General features: G+C 41.1%; 1 protein-coding gene across 1 annotated transcript in view; it reads left to right on the plus strand.

Moving 5' to 3' along the window:
- Positions 1 to 22,375, plus strand: part of frem1a (Fras1 related extracellular matrix 1a) — a 68,756-nt gene that overhangs the window by 40,517 nt on the left and 5,864 nt on the right. Inside the window, exons 19-33 of the mRNA XM_050066935.1 lie at positions 796 to 992; positions 1,106 to 1,316; positions 3,384 to 3,528; positions 3,625 to 3,766; positions 6,505 to 6,700; positions 6,847 to 7,111; positions 10,444 to 10,861; positions 14,433 to 14,634; positions 14,717 to 14,861; positions 14,946 to 15,075; positions 18,377 to 18,449; positions 19,352 to 19,501; positions 21,618 to 21,826; positions 21,943 to 21,990; positions 22,075 to 22,260. Of these exons, the coding sequence (XP_049922892.1) occupies positions 796 to 992; positions 1,106 to 1,316; positions 3,384 to 3,528; positions 3,625 to 3,766; positions 6,505 to 6,700; positions 6,847 to 7,111; positions 10,444 to 10,861; positions 14,433 to 14,634; positions 14,717 to 14,861; positions 14,946 to 15,075; positions 18,377 to 18,449; positions 19,352 to 19,501; positions 21,618 to 21,826; positions 21,943 to 21,990; positions 22,075 to 22,260 (2,717 nt within the window). The remainder of the gene's footprint in view (positions 1 to 795; positions 993 to 1,105; positions 1,317 to 3,383; positions 3,529 to 3,624; positions 3,767 to 6,504; positions 6,701 to 6,846; positions 7,112 to 10,443; positions 10,862 to 14,432; positions 14,635 to 14,716; positions 14,862 to 14,945; positions 15,076 to 18,376; positions 18,450 to 19,351; positions 19,502 to 21,617; positions 21,827 to 21,942; positions 21,991 to 22,074; positions 22,261 to 22,375) is intronic.

A 22,375-nucleotide genomic window follows, 5' to 3' on the forward strand; every position in this document is an offset into this window, starting at 1 on the left:
GGAGCACACATTTCCGAGAAGGCGTGTCCTTTTCAAAAATGCAAGAGGCGTTGCTTTGTTGCCGGCCGTTTTCGCCGGTGTGTTAAACACACTTTAGAAAGGAGTGTCCCCAGACTATCAGAAGGCGGAGATCTCTGATTGTCTGGTGGCGAGACTAGAAAATCAGGCATGTGATCATTAACTAGCCCCGTCGCAGCTGCCCAACCCTGTATGCCTGCCCGCTTGCCTTACTGTTCTTGACTGTCTCCTTGTGTGTTTACCTGTGCAATGCATAATCGTGTGTTGGCTTTGCTTTGTCCCTGTACCTAATGTTTATTACCTGCTCTGCTTAGTGTGTGTGTGTTGCCTGCATGACCATCTGCATGCTAGTCCGACTGTACTCTGTGTCACCTGACCGTGTAATGTCCTTGTATTGCCCCTAGATCTTGTGGTTACACTCTTTAATTTAGCTATAACTGCATGTGTAACTAGATGCATGAATGTCCTAACTGTAGATGCATCAATGTCTAGTGCATGAATGTCCTTTTAAATATCTGGCCACTATTCAAAGTCATTTTTCAGGAACAGAAGGGGGGACATTTGGTCAGATACTGAATTGGTGATACTAATCTGGGGTGTCCACCTTGAAACTGTGCTGATTGTATAGATTTTCTGTGCTGTCAGAAGGAAGATGTGTGTGAAGCATCCGTGTTTTCACAGACTTAGATGTAAACGGTAAGAGCAACTTTACAGTTTTGTGGAGGCATACAGCCGCAAAGTGGTAATTCTAGTTCTGTCTAACCTTTTCCTCCCCAGCTTCCTTTTCATACAAAGACATCATTGACAGTCATGTGAACTACGTCCAGTCCAGACACCAGAGGATGGAGCCCACAGCTGATCAGTTCATGCTCTGTGTATCAGACGGCAAACGAAACTCTGCCCATGTTCCCTTCTACATTATTATTAACCCGACAAATGATGAGATCCCACAGTTTGTGACTCGGAACATCACAGTAAGTTTTTATGGTCAGTCTCACTACTGAAGACAAAATTAGACACTCCCATCAGATATTGCTACAAGATGCTCTTCATTGATCAGTGTTCATTGATGTTCTTCTCTGACGAGGTACAAGAAGGAGAAATGAAGCAGCTGGACTCATCAGTTCTACATGCGATGGATCTGGATGTCCCCAAGAACAACCTGCTCTTCAGTGTGGTCAAAGCTCCGCAGCATGGCAGCATCATCAGCCACAGCAGTGAAACACCAGTCCACACAAGACGAGAGGCCAGTCCTCAATCCCCTGTGGCCGACTTTACAATGACAGATCTTTCAAATGGTACTTTTTTTACATCTTACTATATAATGACGAAAACTCTGTCTGTTGGTGTGTCTGTGTGTCTGTTCCACGTTTTTCTTCTCACTGACTTGGTCAATCCATGTGAAATTTGGCACAGTGGTAAAGCATAATGGGAGGATGTGAATGAAGCAATATTACATCAATTGGCCAAAGGGGGGCACTATAGCAACCGACTGAAATTGCAAACTTTGAATGGGCATATCTCATGCCCCGTATGTCGTAGAGACATGAAACTTTGCACAGACATGTCTCTCCTCATGAGGAACAAATTTGCCTCAAGAAACCGTAACTTCCGGTAGATTTTCCGCCATTTTGAATTTTTTGAAAAACACTTAAAATCGATCTCTTCCTAGGAAGTTTGACCGATCTGCATGAAACTCAGTGAACATAATTTAGGGACCAATATCTAAAGTTCCCTCTTGGCAAAAGTTGGAAAACTTACTAACACTGAGCTTCTATAAGGCAATGAATATTGCAGAGGGCCTGGCTCATCACATAAAGGTGTATAACATCTCAAGGGTTTCTTTGATCACCACGTAAGTTTGTAGGCATATGACCACACATAATCTGAGGGGACCCCTCCATTATTGACCCAATCAAACAAAATGGGGGCGCTAGAGAGCTAATTTCTTATCTAGGCCTAACTGCCATATCAATTTTTACTAAACTTGGAAGATATGTAGAACAGGACGCCTCAAGGTGACTGGAGAAATTTAACTTTAATTGGCAACTGGGTGGCGCTATAACAACAGAAAAATGCTTAAAAATAGCTAAAATGCGACTGATCGCTGTGGCTCCCCCTGTGGCTGAATGTTGTTTTTTTTCTTTCTAATTTTTGGTGTGACTAAGTCACAGTATGGTATGCTGTACATAATTACGGAAACTGTCAGTCAGTCATTCTGTCTGTTCCATGTTTTTCTACCCACTGACGTGGTCAATCTATGTGAAACTGCACATAGGCATTGAGGATTGGCATAGGTAGAAGGTGACAAAGCTACCAATGGGTATGAAATAGTATCAGTGTAAAGCTGTTAAGTTCAGTGATTATTAATCTGCTGTGGGTCACACTTTGTCTCAGTGTAGCTGTGGTCCGATTTAAGTCATTTAATTGCTAATGTTGCATTTTTGTCCTATGGGAAAGATGGCATTTGAGTTTCCCACTAAAAATGAACACTCCTCTCAGCACTCAGATATTAAAGAAAAATGTACACATTCATACAACCTGAGTCTAACTTAGTCTTAGTTGCTCAGTCTAACAAAATGATCAGTTCAGACCAAAGATTCATGATGAAGTGAAACCATTTCAGAACGTCGCAGAGAAAAGTTGCAGCGATGTGAACTGACTTCTTTTTTCTCCTTGGAAATGTTTTTGCAAATTTCCATAAGATGGTACATTGTAGAGACATGAAATTTTCACCAATGAGTGGAAATTGTGTGCAACGCTGCTCAAAAAAATGTGACGCCAATTGACCAGATGGGGGCGCAATAATTAACGCCAAAAAATTCAACTTTTGAAAGATAATGCCCCTCACACCGTAAATCACATTGACTTGAACTTGGCACACAAGTGCAGCTTAATGTGCTCTTCAAAAATCAACACAAGAACCGTGTGGGACCACAACTAAAATTTTATGGCAGTTACAATTTTTTGAAAAACACACCTCTAAATCATAGGTCCAATTTGTACCAGATTTTCTGAGGATCATTATTCGACCAAACTGCCTGATGAAGATATGTGTGAAGCATCCACATTTTAGAATGTGCAGCAACATATTTAAAGCACGAACTTCTGTCATGGCTACATATGCAAGTAGACAGTGTTTACATTCAAGTTTGTAAACTGTAACTGCAACTTGACTGATACGCAGAAGCGTACATTTGCGAGGTGGTAATTATTACATCAGCCATTGGCCACATGTCCACGACTCCTAAAGTGCTATAATGACAGGAAATAAAAGTAAGTATGCAGGCCTGTGTTGAGTAATAGGAAGTCACTATTACGTCTTTCTATGATTCAAATAAATGTGTAAGATCATTTGCTTTCAGGTATGGATCTGATGTACATGCACGATGACTCAGAGAATATGGAAGACAGTTTTACAATCCAGTTGTCTGATGGCATGCACCAACTCCAGAGACAAGTGATGGTGAAAGTGCTGCCAGTCAATGATGAGGAGCCTCATGTCATCAGGTTAGAATGACATCTTCACTGCACTTCTGTTTAAAGTAAGTCATCGCATCAGTGTGGGAAAGTCGCTGAACCTCATCTCAATGTTCTGTCCTTCAGAAACAATGGACTGCAGGTGGAGCCAGGAGAAGTCAGGCTCATCTCCAGTGTTACACTGTTTGCACAGGACAGTGACACTCCTTCCTCAGAGGTCATGTACATGTTTGAGACTGTTCCTACACAAGGACTTCTCCAGCTTAAGGTTGGTGCAGTGCTGTAAAACTTTTGAGAGTCGCACCAAATATTTTGACATCACACTGAATAATCTGTCTGTATCCAGTATATCCTTGGTGCCTCTGCTCCACAGAAATAGTAGCAGACACTGCAGTAAATGATAAGGGCTTTTACCTTTTAACCACCAGGAAGTCTAATGCCAAATGACAAGATGAATGATCTTTAAAGATTTACAACAACTTCTGACAGTGTGGGTTAATCAAAATGATCTCATCTACAATAATTCCTAAAAATAAAGCTGACACTGACTTTAGTATATTTCATATGTCATAAGGATGGATATACTCCCTCTATGATAAAAAACCCCAAAACAAATCAGCTTATAAAATTTAAAGATCACATACTTTGGAATTGCAGTAATTATAGTATAGTATTATTGATGGATAATGTGTTTGTGTAAAATGAAAGATGTAAGATGATAACAAAAAATCCACAGAATAGGCCTCCCCTCAGTTCTACTGAGCGTTTTAGCCTCTTTTAGGTCATTGTTGTGTTTGTTTGTTTTTTCAGGCCCATAAACATCACTTTCCTCACTTTTTTGTGAAAAGTTTTGATAAAGCTATTGTACACTACCTGCTGAGCAGACAGACACAGTGAGAGACTAGCTTGTGAACACAGTGGAGCATTTAGCAGCTAAAGTAGCTAGAAGTAGAAGTTTTTCGCAGGAGTTGATGGAGACCAATGTTTTGGCATTGCTTCTTCTGGTAGTGAATGGTAAGAATGTTGTTGAACTGAGGAATTACATTGTGTAACAACCCAAGTAACAACCCAATTGCCAGAAAAAAATGTCAACATTGTACATTTCTGTACAATTATTATGTAGTGGATACACTGAAACTTTGAGTTTGAATAATACTGTGGTTAATGTGATTAAGTATAGGCTCAAAATCCACTTATATATGGTTAGAAACATGTTTGGGCATAAGGGGAGACATCCCAGGTGAAAACATAGTTCAGTCTGGAACACCTTAGTCAATGAAAACTTTACTTCCATTCGCGGTATTATATTTGGCAGTATGGCTCTGTTCTGGGGCCTCTCTGCCCTTCCACGCACCTATGTAGAATGTCCAAGGCAGAGAGAGCGCATCCCTCTGTCCTTCCATGTGCATACGAAGAAAGCCTGAGGCAGAGAGCAAACTTCCCTGCCTTTCCATGTACCTGCATGGAAAGCCTATGGCAGGGAGAGCAGCAGTAACGACCTCCCGGGAACAGAACAGAGCAAGCATCAATGACAAACAGAAATGACACTGATAAGTCAGACACAGCATTAAAAGGAGAAGCTGGGGTGGAGGCCGGTTGCAAAGCGGCTCACAGAACAGTAGGCATGACTGAGGCAGTTTGAAAAGGGAGTCCTGAATGAGATTTTCCAATTGGTTGCATAGAAAGGAATCATGTGATCTATCAGCTAACTCCCTTCATCAGTCAGCTGATCCATCTTTTGACTGGGCTGCTTGAGATCAGCTGATGTAGCTGGGATGTGAGCTGAACTTAACATTATGTCCTGCCTGAACTAACACTGAGCTCTTTTTTTTTAATGCACTGGTCAATTTTGAGTTTTTGGGCTATTTTGCTTCCATATCTTCTATCAGACTATTGGAAAGAAAAATGTCCAAAATACCCATTTAGGTGTTGATTTTAGTTCAGATTTCTGCTCCTGAAATTTATGCAAAAAGCGCATATTTTATTCGATAATGAATAATTTGCATATTTAAACTTTACATTTCAGAAAACATGCAATACAAAAATAATAGTCTTAATACAAATAATCAACTGGGCAAGTTTAATGGTGATATCAATTAGTTTAAATTTTTACCCTATTGAAATGTCTTATTTATTGTCTAAAATGTGCGGAATTTTACAATGCATAACTTTAAAGGCCATTTTACAAAGGGGTTTATTCATTTGTCATTCACAGCTTGATCTATAGAACATTCTATTCCTAAAAACATGGAAGAAATTTTTTTTTTTATGGCTGTTGACGGAATGTTCTGATTGATGGAGCAATAAAAAGAGATATCCAAAATTCCCTCTGATTATTCCCTTTGTCTCTAAAATGACAACACATGAATCAAGAATTTTGAACCTGGCTTTATAATTGTAGGATTTTTTTGCCCTAGAAATGTATGCAAATTAGTGCATGTTCAATTAGATAATGCTTCATTTGGATATTTAAAACATAAAATTTCAACATGTATTATATAAAATTATTGCGTAACTATAAGTAATCAGCAGGTGAAGTTTCATGGTGATGTCTTTAGGGTTGCAATGGTAAGGGATTTTCACGGTAAGATAACTGTCTCAGAAAATATTGCAGTTTCACGGTATCACAGTATTACAGAATTATTATTATTATCAGTCAGAATGATTAAAGATTAAAGTTCCACTGATTGTCACACACCTGAGTGTGTGAAATTTGTTCTCTGCATTTGACCCATCCCCTGAGGGAGCGCTGGGGAATCATGTTAGTTAGTCTATCTATTAGTCTATTAGTTAGTTAAATTAGTTAAATTTTACCCAATACACCTGGGGTGTCTCCCCTTACAAAAAGGGAAATATCAGTGTTTATTAAATTCGGGTAGAAGTCACATTCCTTTGGGATGTGCTGTCACTGTAACATTGGGTTGTTAGTAGTAGCTTGCACTGTAACATTGGGATTACGCTGTAAACATTGTTTTGACACTAGGAGGTGTTGTGCTCCTGTCTCAGGAAGCTCAGGACTGGGTGACACTGACAGTGGGGAGAAACTGCACCCAGGAGATGGTGGACCTGAATCTTCTGCGCTACGTGCACACGGGTCAACATGGTGCTAAAACACAGGACTTTTTTGTCTTCTACTTGTTAGATGGAAAGAATCAATCACCCCCACAGCACTTCTACATCTCTGTCAAAGATCTGGAGAAAGGTACTAGAACTCACTCTGAAATTCTTCATTGGACATAGGTTTGGGTGTGCTTGTGACTGCCAGGTCACATGCGTCAGTGTCAGTTCATACTGATGGGGTCCCAGTTCTAACATAGACTTTATTTTCTCCTCCATCATGATTTTCAGGAAACATTGCCCTCTTTGTGAAGCCAGTGAACGTGAGCCGTGGAGATCGTGTGGTTCTCACAACAGATGTGCTGCTGGCCACAGATGGCACGGAAAAGCCAGAAGAGCTTCTGTTTATCGTCATCAGCCCTCCTGCTCACGGACACATAGAGTACATTAAACATCCTGGTCTGGCCATCTCAACCTTCAGCCAGATGGACATAGCAGCCAACCTTGTGGCTTACGTGCATGACAACCGAGCAGTCGCACCCAAAGAAAGCATTCAGTGAGTCTAGAAGCCATGAAACCAGTTAAGATTGTGAATTTCCATAATTATTTTCTTATCTAACATGGATCTGATGTTTTTGGGTGTAAGAATTTCCATTTATGGTTCAGAATTGGATCCTATGTTAACAACATGGTACAGTATTACCATTAACCTTTATCACAGGGTTTTACTTCAAAACTCCTAAAAACTGGAAAAGTACAGGCGTACTCCATGTTTTGGTAATGCACTCAAAATGAACCAAATCATTTTCAGTGTCTTCACTCATCTGATATTGTGGAATTTTTGGCTCAGTATATTGCCTCCACTCTGGCCTTGACTGGTCAGATCCGCCACTAGCATCTTGAATCTGGACCGAGTGTGCCTCTGATGGGGTTTCCTGGCGCACACACTGGGGTACTGGTGTTGGCAGTTCAAGTCTGGGACTACTCGCCGTTACTGTGCTTGGGATTGCGCTTGGACCAAAGCAGCCTCCTTTAAACCAGTTTCCCCTCCCACTAGGTGTATTATTCACATTAAAACCACAATCAGCATATTTTCCAACCAGAAACACCATTTGCAGCTCCCTAAACTCAAAATATATATAAAGCAAAATATTCTGTATTTTCATAAATGTTCTCCTTTTAACCATCAGAAGTTATTTACAGCGAAAGTTAACTTTACAAACAGGAAATGTAATAATGCAGGTAATATGATCAAGAAAATTGGTGAGAACAGTCTATTTAACAGAGCAAACCGTTGCGCCCCTGTTTAGCAAACCAAACTCAGACACCGGGCAACAGCGGGATCAATATGTAACACAGTTCCACGTGGTATTAATACGATGACGGTGTGAATATATGCATATGGTGGTAAAATTAACCAAGTGGGCACCCTTGGCTGCATTACAGACACAGAGAGGGAAATAAGGATAACCGCAAGCTTTTTAAATGACTTGGTGAAGACAGGGGAAGAAGAGCAGGGACTAGGAAGTGAATGCAACTATCCAGGAATACCATGACAATTAAATCTTCCTCAGCCATCACTCCTGGTATAATGTTGACATCATACTAGCTCAACTGAACTAGCTTTAGCACCTTTGCAGTTCAGGAACTTAATCTGTAACCATAGCAACCTGCATGCCATTACCTGAACAGGTGTTTGGCTCTTGCTTGAGACTTAACTTTATTTTATAAACCTGAATGGTTCCGATTATTGTGCTTAAGAAGGCGACGGTGGAACTTACTTTTCATGCACTGATTGGTAGCTGAGTAAAAGAACCAAAGCAATGGCACACAATGGCATCCGGTGTCCAGAACCATGTTGTAGTTTTTCCATTTGCATCAGTGTGTGAATGTAATCTCTTCTTTTTCTATAATTGTTTCATTCTCTGCACGATTTGGCTATGTGTTGTATCCTGAATTCTACAGGATAAAGAGTCTAGAAAAGTTTATTGGCATTAATCCTGATACCACGTTTGGCAAAGCAATATGTTAGACCAGCTGATAGGTTTCATATATAACATATCAGATGTTATCGTTACCTAGAAGAAGATGTGCTTGTGGGTAGAGCTCCCTGGAGACAACTGACCGGTAGGGATGGAACTATATCCAATCAGGTTGCAAGAGGAGAAATTTGCATGTTTTTATTTGCTCCAGTTGCTCCAGTCTCTTCATCCAGAATAATCTTGTAATCACCTGCTCTAAAATTAGTTGTGTAGGTTGTGCACACTCACAGAAACACACACCAAATTTAGAGGAAAAAAGGTCTGTGAGCAATACAGTGAATCTGAGATTTAAAGGGAAATTTCGGTTTATTTCAACCTGTCTCCTATCGTCCTAAATTTGTTTCAAGTGACTAGTGACATAAAAATAATAGTTAGCATGTTAGCTGTTAGCCTAGATACAGCCGGGGTGCATAGTAGCGTCAGACCTGTTAAAACGTAAGTGAACGGGCAACCTTCAAGTTCAAAGTTAGTCCACTAAACAAGCTTTTTTTCCACAAAGACCACCTCATATTGTTAGGATAAATGTCAGAGAACATATAGAAAACGACATGTAAACATGTTGTCTTACCTTACCGGTGTGCTGCCATGTTTGTTTATCATCTAGCTCTGCTTTCCAAAACGCGGCTGAAATATCGCGAGAACAAGCAGCGATCTCATAGCGTGCCAGAACAAGCAGCAACAGCTGGAAGGATACACTGATGAAGAGCTTTGTGAAATTGAAGAACGGAGCAGGAGAGAGAGAGAGGCACAACAGGTAGAGGACGAATGGCTGCTGCAAGGCTGCGTAGCTCTGGAGATTGGTGGTGTACCTGTGAATGCTGTGCCCCAGTGCCCACAGAAGAGGAATGCCTCTTTTGCAAGGAATGGGACCGGTTGCAGCCTTGTTTTCAAGGTCGGGATGTGACCGAGGACGAGACACCTCCACCTGGAGTAACGTTAGCATCCAGCTGGCGAGATATATTTCGGCTGCGCTTTGGAAAGCAGAGCTAGAGGGATAAACAAACACGGCACCACACCGGTAAGGTAAGACAACACGTTTACATAATAATAATAATACATTTAATTTAAAAGCGCCTTTCTCAACACTCAAGGACACTTTACAGAGCATTAAAAACACAATTAAAGTCATAATTAAAATAAATAAAAACTGGCAAGAGTGACAGAAAGTAAAAATGGATGTGGGCAGTTAAAGGGAATATGCAATTTGGAACAGATGGGTTTTGAGTTGTGATTTGAAATGGGGTAAAGAGTCCATGTTTCTGAGGTCCGGGGGGAGAGAGTTCCAGAGTTTGGGAGCAGAGCGACTGAAAGCTCTGCTCCCCATGGTGCTGAGCCAGGCGGAGGGCACAGAGAGATGGAGGGAGGAGGACGACCTGAGGGAGCGAGATGGGGTGGCGATGTGGAGGAGATCAGACAGGTAGGGGGGGGGCGAGGTTGTGAATGGCCTTGAAAGTATACAGAAGGACTTTGTAATGGATTCTGAATTTACATGTCGTTTTCTATATGTTCTCTGACATTTATCCTAACGATATGAGGCGGTCTTTGTGGAAAAAAGCTTGTGTAGTGGACTAACTTTGCACTTGAAGGTATGCCTGTTCACTTACGTTTTAACAGGTCTGACGCTACTAATGCGCCCCGGCTGTATCTAGGCTAACGGCTAACATGCTAACTATTATTTCTGTCACTAGACACTTGAAACAAATTTAGGACGATAGGAGACAGGTTGAAATAAACCGAAATTTCCCTTTAAAAAGTGTTCAAGTGAACTTATGATTCATAGCCTTTCTGTGAATTGATCCCATTTGTTCAGACATCCTAACAGCCAGTCTGTTGTTTGTTTTGGCAGGTTTGTTGTGAGTAATGGTAAAACCAGCCGAAATGGAAGCTTTGAGATTGCCGTGGAAATGGTGGATCGCGTCCTGCCCTCTCTGTCCTCCAATAAAGGCCTCTCAGTCCCACAAGGCTCCACCATGATCCTGGGTCCTGACTGTCTGCTCATGTCCGACCCTGACACTCCACCAAGCGCCCTGACCTTCGTCCTTCTCCAGCCTCCACAGTATGGCAGGCTGCTTTTAGGCGGTAGCACACTGACTGCTGGCTCAACCTTCACCCAGAAAGACATACAAGAGTTGGACATAACATATAAACATGATGGGGGACCATCACAGATCGACAGATTTGCCTTTACTGCCTCTGATAGCACCAGTCGGGGTTTCCTGCTGGATGGGCAGTTACAAACAGAACCTATGTTCTTCACCATTCAGGTAAGTAATAAAGGGCAGAATTGTTCAATTAACTGAAACTCTCAAGTAACTGCAACTGGTCACAGCTTTTCAGTATGGCTGGATAGAGGATACGTTGTGTATCCTGGAGATCCTAGGTCTGTGAGCCAATGGGAAGAGAGTACCATACCCAGGTGCGTTGCGCCATTTACTTCAGCAGCTTTTTCTTCCATAAGAAAAGTACTATATTTGGGTTATATTTGGGTGTTTGGCTCTGTTTTGGGGCCTTTCTTCCTTTTCTCAGGCGTATATGGAAAGTCTAAGGCAGAGAGAGTGCACTCCTCTGCCCTTCCATGCACATATGAGGAAAACCTGAGGCAGAGAGAGCAGCAGAGAAAGACCTGCTTGAACTAACACTTCACTCAATTTAACCAGATGTAGTAATTTTCACAAAGGTTGTATGCACAGCAGCCAATATGGTCGATAGTTACAATGCTAGAAGCTAAAATGTGACACAAATTGAAGGGCAAAATGTCAGCAAATCGATGCTGATGTTATGTTGTACAACAATATGTATATAAAGTTATCTGACATAGAGAGACGAGGTCTAAAGTCCTAAAACTAGAGGCCAAGTTGATGCAATATAAAAGGACATACAAAATAAACATAAAAGCATTTGAGGTAGTAGTTAAATATTTCCATTTAGAACAACATTGCAACACTAGCAGGACATAATATTATTAGCAGCAAAGAAGAGTTTAGTGCTTACATGTGTATGTATCAAACACAAGTTTGCAAGTTATATTAAGACGTCCTTACTTAAAATCTGATATTTTTTAAAATTGGGCAGTGATGGAAGTGTTTGTTTTTATGTCTAGTGTTTTGAGTGCTTGTATGATTCAAGTGGTTTCAAAGTGCTACAGTTAGCCTGTGACCAGCTTGTTATACAGTAATTCAGATGAGCGAAAAATAGTGTTTAGAAACATCTTGGCCGCCTCTGCAGATGTGATTTCTAATGAATCGAAAATTTGCAAGAATGAATTCTACACGTTGGTAAAGTATGAGTCCACCCATTTCACTGCACCTTCAGAGAAACTAAATTTGGATAGCTTTGTGAGGAGAACTTTGTGATTAACAGTATCAACAGCTTTCCTGAGGTCAGCAAACACAGCACCTACAACATCACCCTGATCAAGCAAGGGTTTTATTTTCTCTACAAAGAGACAATTTGCCATCTCTGTTGAGTGTTAAGCTCTGAAGCCAAACTGCATTGGGTGGAAAGACGTAGAGCTGTTATTAAGATGGAAAACAGTCTGCTCAGCCACCCATTTCTCAGCAACCTCAGATACTATTGGAAGAATACTGATTGGCCTGTAATAACATATGGAGTATGTTTGCCAGATTTGTAGACTGGAGTGACAATAATAATCACATGATACTTTTTTGTTTGGTTGAGGAAAATAATCCTCACATATGAACACCACTTTTATTGTTTATGTAGCATAAATGCAATCACCAGAAGTAAAAAGCTAATGTTAGGCTAGAAAAGGCCATGGTCGCATGACTTAATGTCGCCTCCACAACAAGAATGTAAAGTCGTGTTTGACATGATGACGTTCTGTAGTCTCATTTAGCCACTTGTTAGCTACCACCTTTTTTAAGACACCTAAAAGCTTCAAAATTCATGAGTGGGGTAAGTGATTTACAGTTATACTGTAGGACAAAACATTCAAGTCTCTTTTCCTTGTGTTTACCACAGACTTTATTTGAGGCATAAAAACCCATTCACAAAACCCATCGAGATGAGGGAACCTGGGATGGTAAAATGCTAACTCATTTCCAGGGTTTAGGACTAATTCCAGTACCACTCTAAAAGCTAACTAAGCCAAAACCACCGTGCTGGCAATAGCTGTGGATGGAGGCATTATGTTTTTGGCTTAGCTATCATCCTTCTGTCCAGCCATCTGTCTGTCAATCCATCTGTCCCATTCTTGTAAATGCGATATCTCAAGAATGCCTTGCAGGTTTTTAAAAAAAAAAAAATGGTGCAACAGTCCACTTGGACAGATTCCAGATTGTGGTGAACTTATTAGATTTTGGTGGTCAGAGGTCAAGGTCACTGTAACCTTGCGTCCATTTCATTCTTGTGAACGTGATATCTCAAGAACACCCTGAGGGAATTCCTCTTTCCTGATCAGTACGACATTGGACTTTTGCAAATAAAGGACAGGGGCCCCCTAACACTTAAGGCCCCTGGGCCTGTGCTCTGTAGATGCATTCAGTAATCCATCCATGTTTGGAAGTGATGTTCTCCCAGATTAACACAACTGATCAGTCGTGTGGCTGTCACAATATGCATCATTAGTGCTCTGCTGTATTAGTGTGCTATGAAAAATTAATACAGCATTCTACAAATTTAACTTGTGTTTATCATGGATGACCCAAGAAGCCTAGCTGCTGTGTTAGATTGTCTCAACGATATCAACTGTTGGATGGCCCAAAACTTTCTTCAACTCAATAACTCCAAATCCGAAATCATACTGTTCACTCCGCCAACCTCCACCAGTCCCATTGAAAATAGCCTTGGTCCCCTGTCCGTTAACGTCAAATCCGCAGCCAGAAACTTAGGAGTAATATTCGATCCAGACCTCAACTTCCAACCTCATATCAATAAAGTTGTCCAGTCCTGCTTCCATCAGTTAAGAACTATCTCCAAAATCAAACCCAAGCTCCCACATTCTGACTTAGAAAAATAATCCACGCATTCATCTTCTCCAGACTCGATTACTGTAACTCACTCCTCTCTGGCTTAAACCATAAATCACTCTCCCGCCTCCAACTGGTCCAGAACGCAGCAGCTAGGCTTCTGACTGGTTTTAACAGACAGCATCACATCACCCCAATCCTGGCTTCCCTCCATTGGCTCCCTGTGCGTTTTAGAATTGATTTTAAGATTATACTGATCACTTTAAAAAGCCCGTCTGGGTCTGGCCCCAAGTTACATAGCAGAAATGTTGACCCCATATGAGCCAGTACGCAGCCTTAGATCCTCAGGCAGGGCCCTCCTGGCCGTTCCAAAGTCGAGACTTAAATCTAGAGGCGACCGCGCTTTTTCCACCAGGGCCCCTCGACTTTGGAACGACCTGCCTGAGGAGATAAGGCTTGCAGAATCAGTAACATCTTTTAAATCTCTTCTTAAAACCCATTTTTATAGACTTGCCTTTATGTGATGTCGTCTTTTTATCCTTCTATTCGTTTGTTTCTAGTATTTAGAAATAATAGTTTTATTGCCTTTATTGATCTTATCTCTTTTAACATTCTGTCTTATCATTCTGTCTGTGTTTTGCTTAACTTTACCCATTTGAGCTTAATTTTGTCCTGCTTTTGTTTGCCCTCACTGTTTTGACTCTCATGCTATAGATGTTCTTGCGTTTGCTTTGTTCGTCAAAGCGCTTTGTAAACTTTTGTTTTTAAAGGTGCTTTATAAATAAAGTTATTATTATTATTATATATACTATGTCACATCATTTCATAGGTCCAAATTTCTTCATTTTCTATGATGTTCACATTAACAAATCTCTGTTTAATTAACAAACCATATTTATAATTTCAGATCAAGCCTTTGGATAAGTCATGTCCTGAGGTAGTGAAACTGCTTCCTCTTTGGAAAGCAGAGCGTTTAGGTGACGGACGATACGGGATCTTTTTGTCATCTCGTGAGCTGAAGGCCCAAGACAGTGATAGCAGAGAAGAGGAGCTGATATTCTGCATTGTTCGCCAGCCCTACTTTGGCTACCTAGAAAACATCACTACAGGTCAGGAAATACATTTTATTTCTGTCTGAATCACAACTTAGCCTAGAATGAAAAAAAAAAAACATTGTGTGTGCTTTTGCAGGTGGTTTTGTGCCACAGCACTTCTCTCAGATGGAGCTAAACAAGAGAACTATTGCCTACATCATCAAACCAGACAGGGAGTCTCTGTCAGACAGCCTGGAATTCACAGTGTCTGATCCTTTGGGGAACAGTGGGCCCGCTCACAGGTAAGAAAAACACTCTGACACAGATTTTTATCACATCTTGAATTTCCAGTTTAGTCTTCACTGTGCTTGACCTCATCTTTGCAGACTAGAATTCAGCTGGTCCAGCGTGGAGCTGTCTCAGCCTGAGTACTCTGTGTGTGAGGAGCAGGGAACAATCTCGCTAGACATCATCCGAAGAGGAAACCTGGCAGAGTCTGCATATATCACTGTCAAGGTCTGCAGGTCGTTTGTTACTAAACTGTTAGAACTCACTTTTTAAGTACAACCCCAATTCCATAAAAGTTATATATTCAGTTAAACATGGTACAAAGACATGATATGCAATGTTCAAGCTAGGGCTGCTTGATTGTGGAAAAAATCATAATCACGATTATTTGGTCAAAATTGAATTCATGATTATACAAACTATAATGCAGGGCACGTGATGACTTGTTTACACGACAGCATGTCATTTATGTCTCTACATGGTCGCGTGTTTACAATTCTCCTCTGCTCTCTGTATCACACACGACGGAGTTCGGCCCTGATGCGCACACACATAGACACGTGCACACACACACTCTCGCTCTCCCTCTGCCATTTTCCACAGGCTGTTTTTGAAATCTTTCGTGATCACCTGCCCCTCGCATTATTCGTAGTTCACCTACTTGACTGGCTCGCAGAGTGAATAGAGGAGAGGAGGGGAGGGGGCGTTATTGTGCATACACGGCTTACATAGAAGACAAAATAACATCTCCAGACACCCATGACCAAAAATCATTTACCTTCGATTTCATTAATTTTGAAATCGTTTGACCTCAAAATGGTAATCACGATCACCAGACAATTAGTTCCAACTGATAAACTTTATTGATTTTTTTATTCATATATACACTCATCTGAATTTGATGCCAGCAACATGTTCCAAAAATGTTAGGACAGGAGCATATTGACCACTGTGTGACATCTTCTTTTCTTTAACAACCCTCAGTAAGTGTTTGGGAACTGAGGAGACTTATCGTTGAATGTCACGGGTGTGGTCTAAACCCAATAGCAGCACCAGAGACAGATGGAGAGTTTGTAAACGAGTCTGTTTGTTGGTTTGGAAACTTCCAAAACAGGGGTTCAGTCCAAAGTGCCTGGTGTGGCACACCTAAGCAGAGTCAGTGGTGTCTGCTGGATGCACACAAACAGCAAACAGTTCAAATGTGTGCAACAGTACAGTGAGGGAGGAGGCAGAAGGTGATATCTGAGGAGCAGGGAGTCCAGAATCAGGAGCACACACGGGAGAAGCCACCACACTAGTGTAAAGCTGACCGTAGACAGGGAGGGACTTGTCAGCAGCGATGACTGGAATCCATGGGTTAATAACTGAGAGAGTGGCATGGCTGGCATTGCCCACTATGACAATTGAAGCAAAATTCTTTCCTATTCTTGCTTAAGATACAATTTCAGTTGCTCAACAGTCCAGGGTCTCTGTTGTTGTATTTTGTGCTTCATAATGAGCCACACATGTTCAATAGGAGAAAGGTCTGGAGTCCAGACAGGTCAATCTAGTACTTGCACTCTTTTACTACTAAGCCAAGCTGTTGTAACACGTGCAGAATATGTCTCATTGTCTTGCTGGAATAAGCAGGACGTACCTGAAAAAGGTATTGTCTGGATGGCAGCATATTGTGCCCCAAAAATGTTTTTCACTTTGTGTCAGGCCATCCCAGATGAGCTCAGGTCCAAAGAAGCCTATGGTGTGTCTTGATGTTGTTGATCAGGGGCGCAGCCAGAAATTTTGGGCCCCAAGAAAATAACACATTGGGCCCCCCCTGCGCAGCTGTTGTCACCACATCTCCAGGACCGAACTGACCAATTAAAAGCTTTACATAACTCTAACTTTGAAGGCTTGCAACTGTCTTGCTTCTTGTAGTTCAATACCACCAGTACAATATTTACTGCTAGTGAGTTGTACATACAGCAGTCTGCATACAGTATGCAATACACTATTTGATGCAAGATTAAAAGCCGCCATAAAAATGTGGCTAAAGGCCATTGTTTACAGTCTAAATGTAATTTTTATTGTAAAATCCCAAAATTGAAAATTCTCTTAACATTAATGAAAGACTACTTAAATATACATTAACTTTTCAATCAAAATAAATTAAGATCATCATCTCAAACAGCAGATTTTTGATACCACTAAATCCTACAGATTTACATTGACCCAAATTACCTACAGTTCTGTATCGCCACCACTAGATTANGACTACTTAAATATACATTAACTTTTCAATCAAAATAAATTAAGATCATCATCTCAAACAGCAGATTTTTGATACCAAAAAATGAACGACACTAAATCCTACAGATTTACATTGACCCAAATTAACTACAGTTCTGTATCGCCACCACTAGATTACATACATTAAATATGTGTGTGTGTGTGTGTGTGTGTGTGTGTGTGTGTGTGTGTGTGCAAGCTGCTCAAATAAATTGCCCTTCATGGAATAACGTCTGTATCTATATTATTTAACAGCCATAATTCGATCTAAATGAAAGCACCTAACTGGATTATTTTAATATTGCCTGTACCTTTAATACAGGCTGAGTTAGACTACTTAATGTTTCCAACTGCCCAGCATCCAGTACAGACAGTTGTAGGCTGTTTTTGTTTGTATGTGGAAAAATAATTTATTTGAATTTCTGTCATTAAAAAATATTTCGTTTTCTTCTTTGTAATGGTAAGAAAGAGCAAGAGAGAGAGAGAAATTCCCATAGTGAAATGTAGGCTAACACTAGTCTGTAGCTAGCTTATTTCACTATGGATATTGCTAACAGGTTCATTTCTTTCTTTTAGTACTAGGTAGCATGACGATGACTGTAGCGTTCTAGTGCAACTGCAGACTGCTACTAGGCACCGTCACCGTCAGTCAGTGCGCTAAGGCAGGACCAAACCATTTCATGCAGATACAGAGGGGTGGTCAGTCAATATGGATGTTTACTTTTTGGTCAATGGAGATATTTAACTTTTACTGCCAAAAACAAGTAAAAACAAAGAGATCCTTAATTTTATTACTATATTTGACAAAAAATATTCTTAATGATGGCTTAATAATTTTATATTCATTTTTTACCTATTTTTGGGGCCTCCTTTCAGTCAAGTTTTCTCCCCTATACGGCGCCACTGTTGTTGATGTCAGGATTAATTTTGTTGGAAAAAACTATGACAAAAAATTTTTGTCGACGACCTTTTTTCCATGACGAAAACGAAATGATGGTGATGAGCAAATTCAAAACAAGAGTATATTCACAAAAAACAATAAAGCTTGTCAGTTTGATCATTGAATATCTTGTCTTTGTGCTGTATTCAACATAGGTTAAAAAAGATTCGCAAAACATTGTATTCTGTTTTTATTCAAGCTTTGCATCCCAACTTTTTTGGAATCAGGGTTTTTATCAGTCAACTGCTTGGCCTTTTTCTTACAGATTTTCAGACCTGTTTCTGTGTCTTTTTTTTTTTTTTTTTTTTTTAATTTTTATTGTAGGTGCAGGACGTGACAACGACAGCTGGAAAAGACTTCCTCATAAACCCTTCTTTTCTCATTCAGTTTGATCCAGGTGCGTGCTCAATTCACACTTTTTACAAATAAGGTTTGGTTTACTCACTGTGGTTAGTACTATTCAGCCTGTAGAATGTCTTCTGAGGCTTAAGAGCAGCTGATGATGTCACCACCCTGATCTTTACTAGCCACAACATCAAGATGGCTGGTATTTTTTTCACCTCCTGAGTCTGTGTGTGTGTGCCATCAGGGCTAAATCATACCACAATAGCCGTAATTATTATTATAATGTTGTTACTTTAACTATTGTTGTTGTAAGCTATTATCATTACCGTCTGTCCTGCATCTCTCTCTGTCACTCTTTCTGTCTTATTGTGTCATGTGGATTACTGTTAATTTATCATGTTGATCTGTTCTGTACGACATCTATTGCACATCTGTCCGTCCTGGAAGAGGAATCCCTCCTCAGTTGCTCTTCCTGAAGTTTCTTCCATTTTTTACCCCCGTTAAAGGGGTTTTTGGGGAGTTTTTCCTTATCCGCTGCGAGGGTCATAAGGACAGAGGGATGCCGTATGCTGTAAAGCCCTCTGAGGCAAATTGTGATTTGTGATATTGGGCTTTATAAATGAAATTGTTTGATTGATTGATTGATTGATTGATTGATTGACACTTACATGGTAAAAACTGAACCAAGTGTGACTGAGCAAACTCCATCTGTTAATAAGGGCCACAAGATGTGGCTAAAAGCTTTGGCAAATAATTTTTGTCGAGCTTTTTATTTCTACTGTTTTGCAAGTCACAGTGTAAAATCATGAGTAAAAGTGTAACAACACTGTTGCTACTATTGTGAGTGCTACTTAAAGCTAAACAAGCATACTTCAAAATAAAAAGTACGAACGTCATAATAAATGAGACCTGCACAGACTCTAGTAAAAGGTTATGATGTTCTTGTCGATGTAGGAGTGTCAAAGAGGAGCTGGCAAATTGAGATCATTCAGGATCACCTTGAGGAGGCTGAGGAGATGTTTGAAGTGCTACTGGTCTCCCCTGAAGGCATGGTGATTGGTAGCATCAACAAGGCTGAGGTCACCATCACGGACTCTGGTGGAGGTAAAAATAAACCCCAGCTGTGTATTTGCAAGATCTTATAGGATACTTTGCAAAGTTGCATCATTGTAAATGATTCCTTTTACATGGCTTATACTAAACAAAAACATTGTACATTTACTATTTAAATTTAAAGGGATTTGACTCTATGTACTGTCCTGTATAACCTTACCACCACAGTATAGTATTTTTGTAACAAGATGGTGCAAGTCATCCTGATTAAGGACTCAGGGAGTTGACATACCACCATTAAAGGGACAGTTCACCTCATGCTATTTATCAGTCTAAATAGTTTTGTTGTGAGTTGCTGTTGGAGATATTGGCTGTGGAGATGTTCGCCTTCTCTCCAATATAATGAAAATACACAGTAAAAAAAGAAGAAGAAGAAAACACTTAAATCGCACATCAGATCTTGATGAATGAATTATTCTAGCTTAAAATATTTACTGATGTACAAAATGGCAAAACAACGGTCAATGGAAACCAAAATCATCAACTCACTGAGGGCTGGATTCAAAATGACACCAATAAAACATTGAAACCACAGGCTGATCCAACTTATGTGAACTTTATTACAGCAACTCATAATGTGATTCAGTAGTGCGTATGACCTCGCATGCCTGTATGCACTCCTGACAACATCTGGGCATGCTCTTGATGAGACAGCAGATGATGTCCTAGGGGATCTCCTCCCAGACCTGTACATGGCATCAATGAGCTCCTGGACAGGTTGTGGCGGTACTTAGCAACAGTGGATTTACTGATACATATCAATGCCTTCATCATCCAAGAACTGCCTACACACTAGTCACATGAGGTCGGGCATTGTACTGCACCAGGAGGAACCCAGGGCCCTCTGCACCAGGGTAAGGTCTGACAGTCGCTCTGAGGATTTCATCCTGGTACCTAACAGCAGTCAGAGTATTGTTGGCTATGACATGGAGGTCTGTGTGACCCTTCAAGGATATGCCTCCCCAACCATCACTGACCCACCGCCAAACCGATCATGCTGGATGATGTTACAGGCAGCATTACGTTCACCACTGCGTCTCCAGACTCTTTCACACCTGTCACATGTGCTCAGTGTGAACCTGCTCTCATTTGTGAAGAGAATTGGGCGGCAATGGCAGACCTGCTAATTCTGGTGTTCTGTGGCAAATGCCAATTGAGCTGCCCAGTGTTGGGCCGTGAGCATAGGTCCCACTGGAGGACGTGGGGCCCTCTTGCCACCCTCAAGGGGTCTGTTTCTGACAGTTTGGTCAGAAACATGCACACCAGTAGCCTGCTGAAGGTCATTTTATAGGGCTCTGGCAGTGCTCCTCCTGTTCCTCCTCACACAAAGGAGCAGATACTGGTCCTGCTGCTGGGTTGATGCCCTTCTATGGCCCTGTCCAGCTCTCCTCGTGTGACAGCTGGTCTCCTGGTACCTCTTCCATGTCCTTGAGACTGTGCTGGGAGACACAGCAAACCTTCTTGTAACCACAGGTATGGATGTGCCATCCTAGAGGAGCTGGACTACCTGTGCAACTTGATTGGGCTGCAGGTACTGCCTCATGCTACCAGTAGTGACAAGGACACTGGCAGAACACAAAACTAGAGAAGAATCAGTCAGGAAGGATAAGGAGAGAGCAACTGTCTGTGGCCACCACGTGTAAAACCATTCCCTTTTTGGGGCTTGTCTTGCTCTTGCCTCTCCATTGCACCTGTTGTCACTTTAATTTGCACCAAAGCAACTGAAACTGATTTACAATCACTTGTGCTTCCTAAATGGACAGATTGATATCAGCTTAACTGATCTGGTGTTTTACTGTGACAATTAAGTGTTCCCTTAATTATTTTGAGCAGGGTATCTTGAGTAACCAGGGCATGATTTCTGCAAAGAAGCATTGCTGTTGAGTTTTTTTAAAAGTATTTTTGTGCACTTTGAGCACCACAAGCCAAGGGCCATCTTCTTCTATAATACTGGAGAGAAGACAGACATCTCTACGGCCGATATCTCCAACACTCTGCAACTCACACAAAAACTATACAGACAATTAACAGAACTACAGGAAAGAGAGAAAAATATGAGTTTTAGATTTTGGGGTAAACTATTTATTTAAAATTCTAAACATCACAGGAGAGCACAGGCTGAAAGAGGATCGGGAGGCTCCTGTCCTTGGAGGAAAAGAGATCCGGTCAGACACGTACCCCCAGCATGGATCCATTCAACTAGAGAAACTGCCCCTTGGTACTGAATCAGTAATCTGGACCCGTGGAGACAGCATCTCCAGACCTAAAGCAGATGTCCCAAAAAAGAAAATCAAAGTTGTAGGCAACCCAAAGCCTGTAAGTACCTGTTCTTAAAGATCTGTGCTGGATTTTACTTTATACAAGCTGACAATTTTCTTTTCATTTGTTCCAGCTTAAAAGTACGTATAAAGTATTACCATTTCATCTTTCAGATTGCACCTTCATCGGTTTTTCACAACGGGACAGACATTGTTTACACGGTAAGCAGCAGCAGCTGATAATCACTGACCTAACCTTTTTAGGTAAAAAAAAAATCTTCATTTCTTTTGTCTCCTTCATTCCAGTATCACGGCATCATGCAAATGCAAGTAGAGGACGACACCTCCCCATCGAGGAAGAGCAGAAAGGCAAACGTCCAAGTGGTTAGCAGGGGAGCACAGCAGCAGGTGTCAGCTGTGTTTACTAAGTCAAAGTCACATCCTCAAAGAAAGATGTCAAAACCTCAAAAAACAGCACAGACTAAAGGACTTGTGAGTACAAATGGTCCTTTTCTGCTTCTTGGAAGTATGTATAGTGAGTCAGCTAAGAGCAAGTCTGTCTTGCCAGGATCTTCAGCGTAGAGTCAGGGGGGGGGGGGGGGGGGGG

The sequence above is a fragment of the Epinephelus moara genome, chromosome 17 (assembly GCF_006386435.1).
Source record: "Epinephelus moara isolate mb chromosome 17, YSFRI_EMoa_1.0, whole genome shotgun sequence".
NCBI classification, from domain to species: Eukaryota; Metazoa; Chordata; class Actinopteri; order Perciformes; family Serranidae; genus Epinephelus; species Epinephelus moara.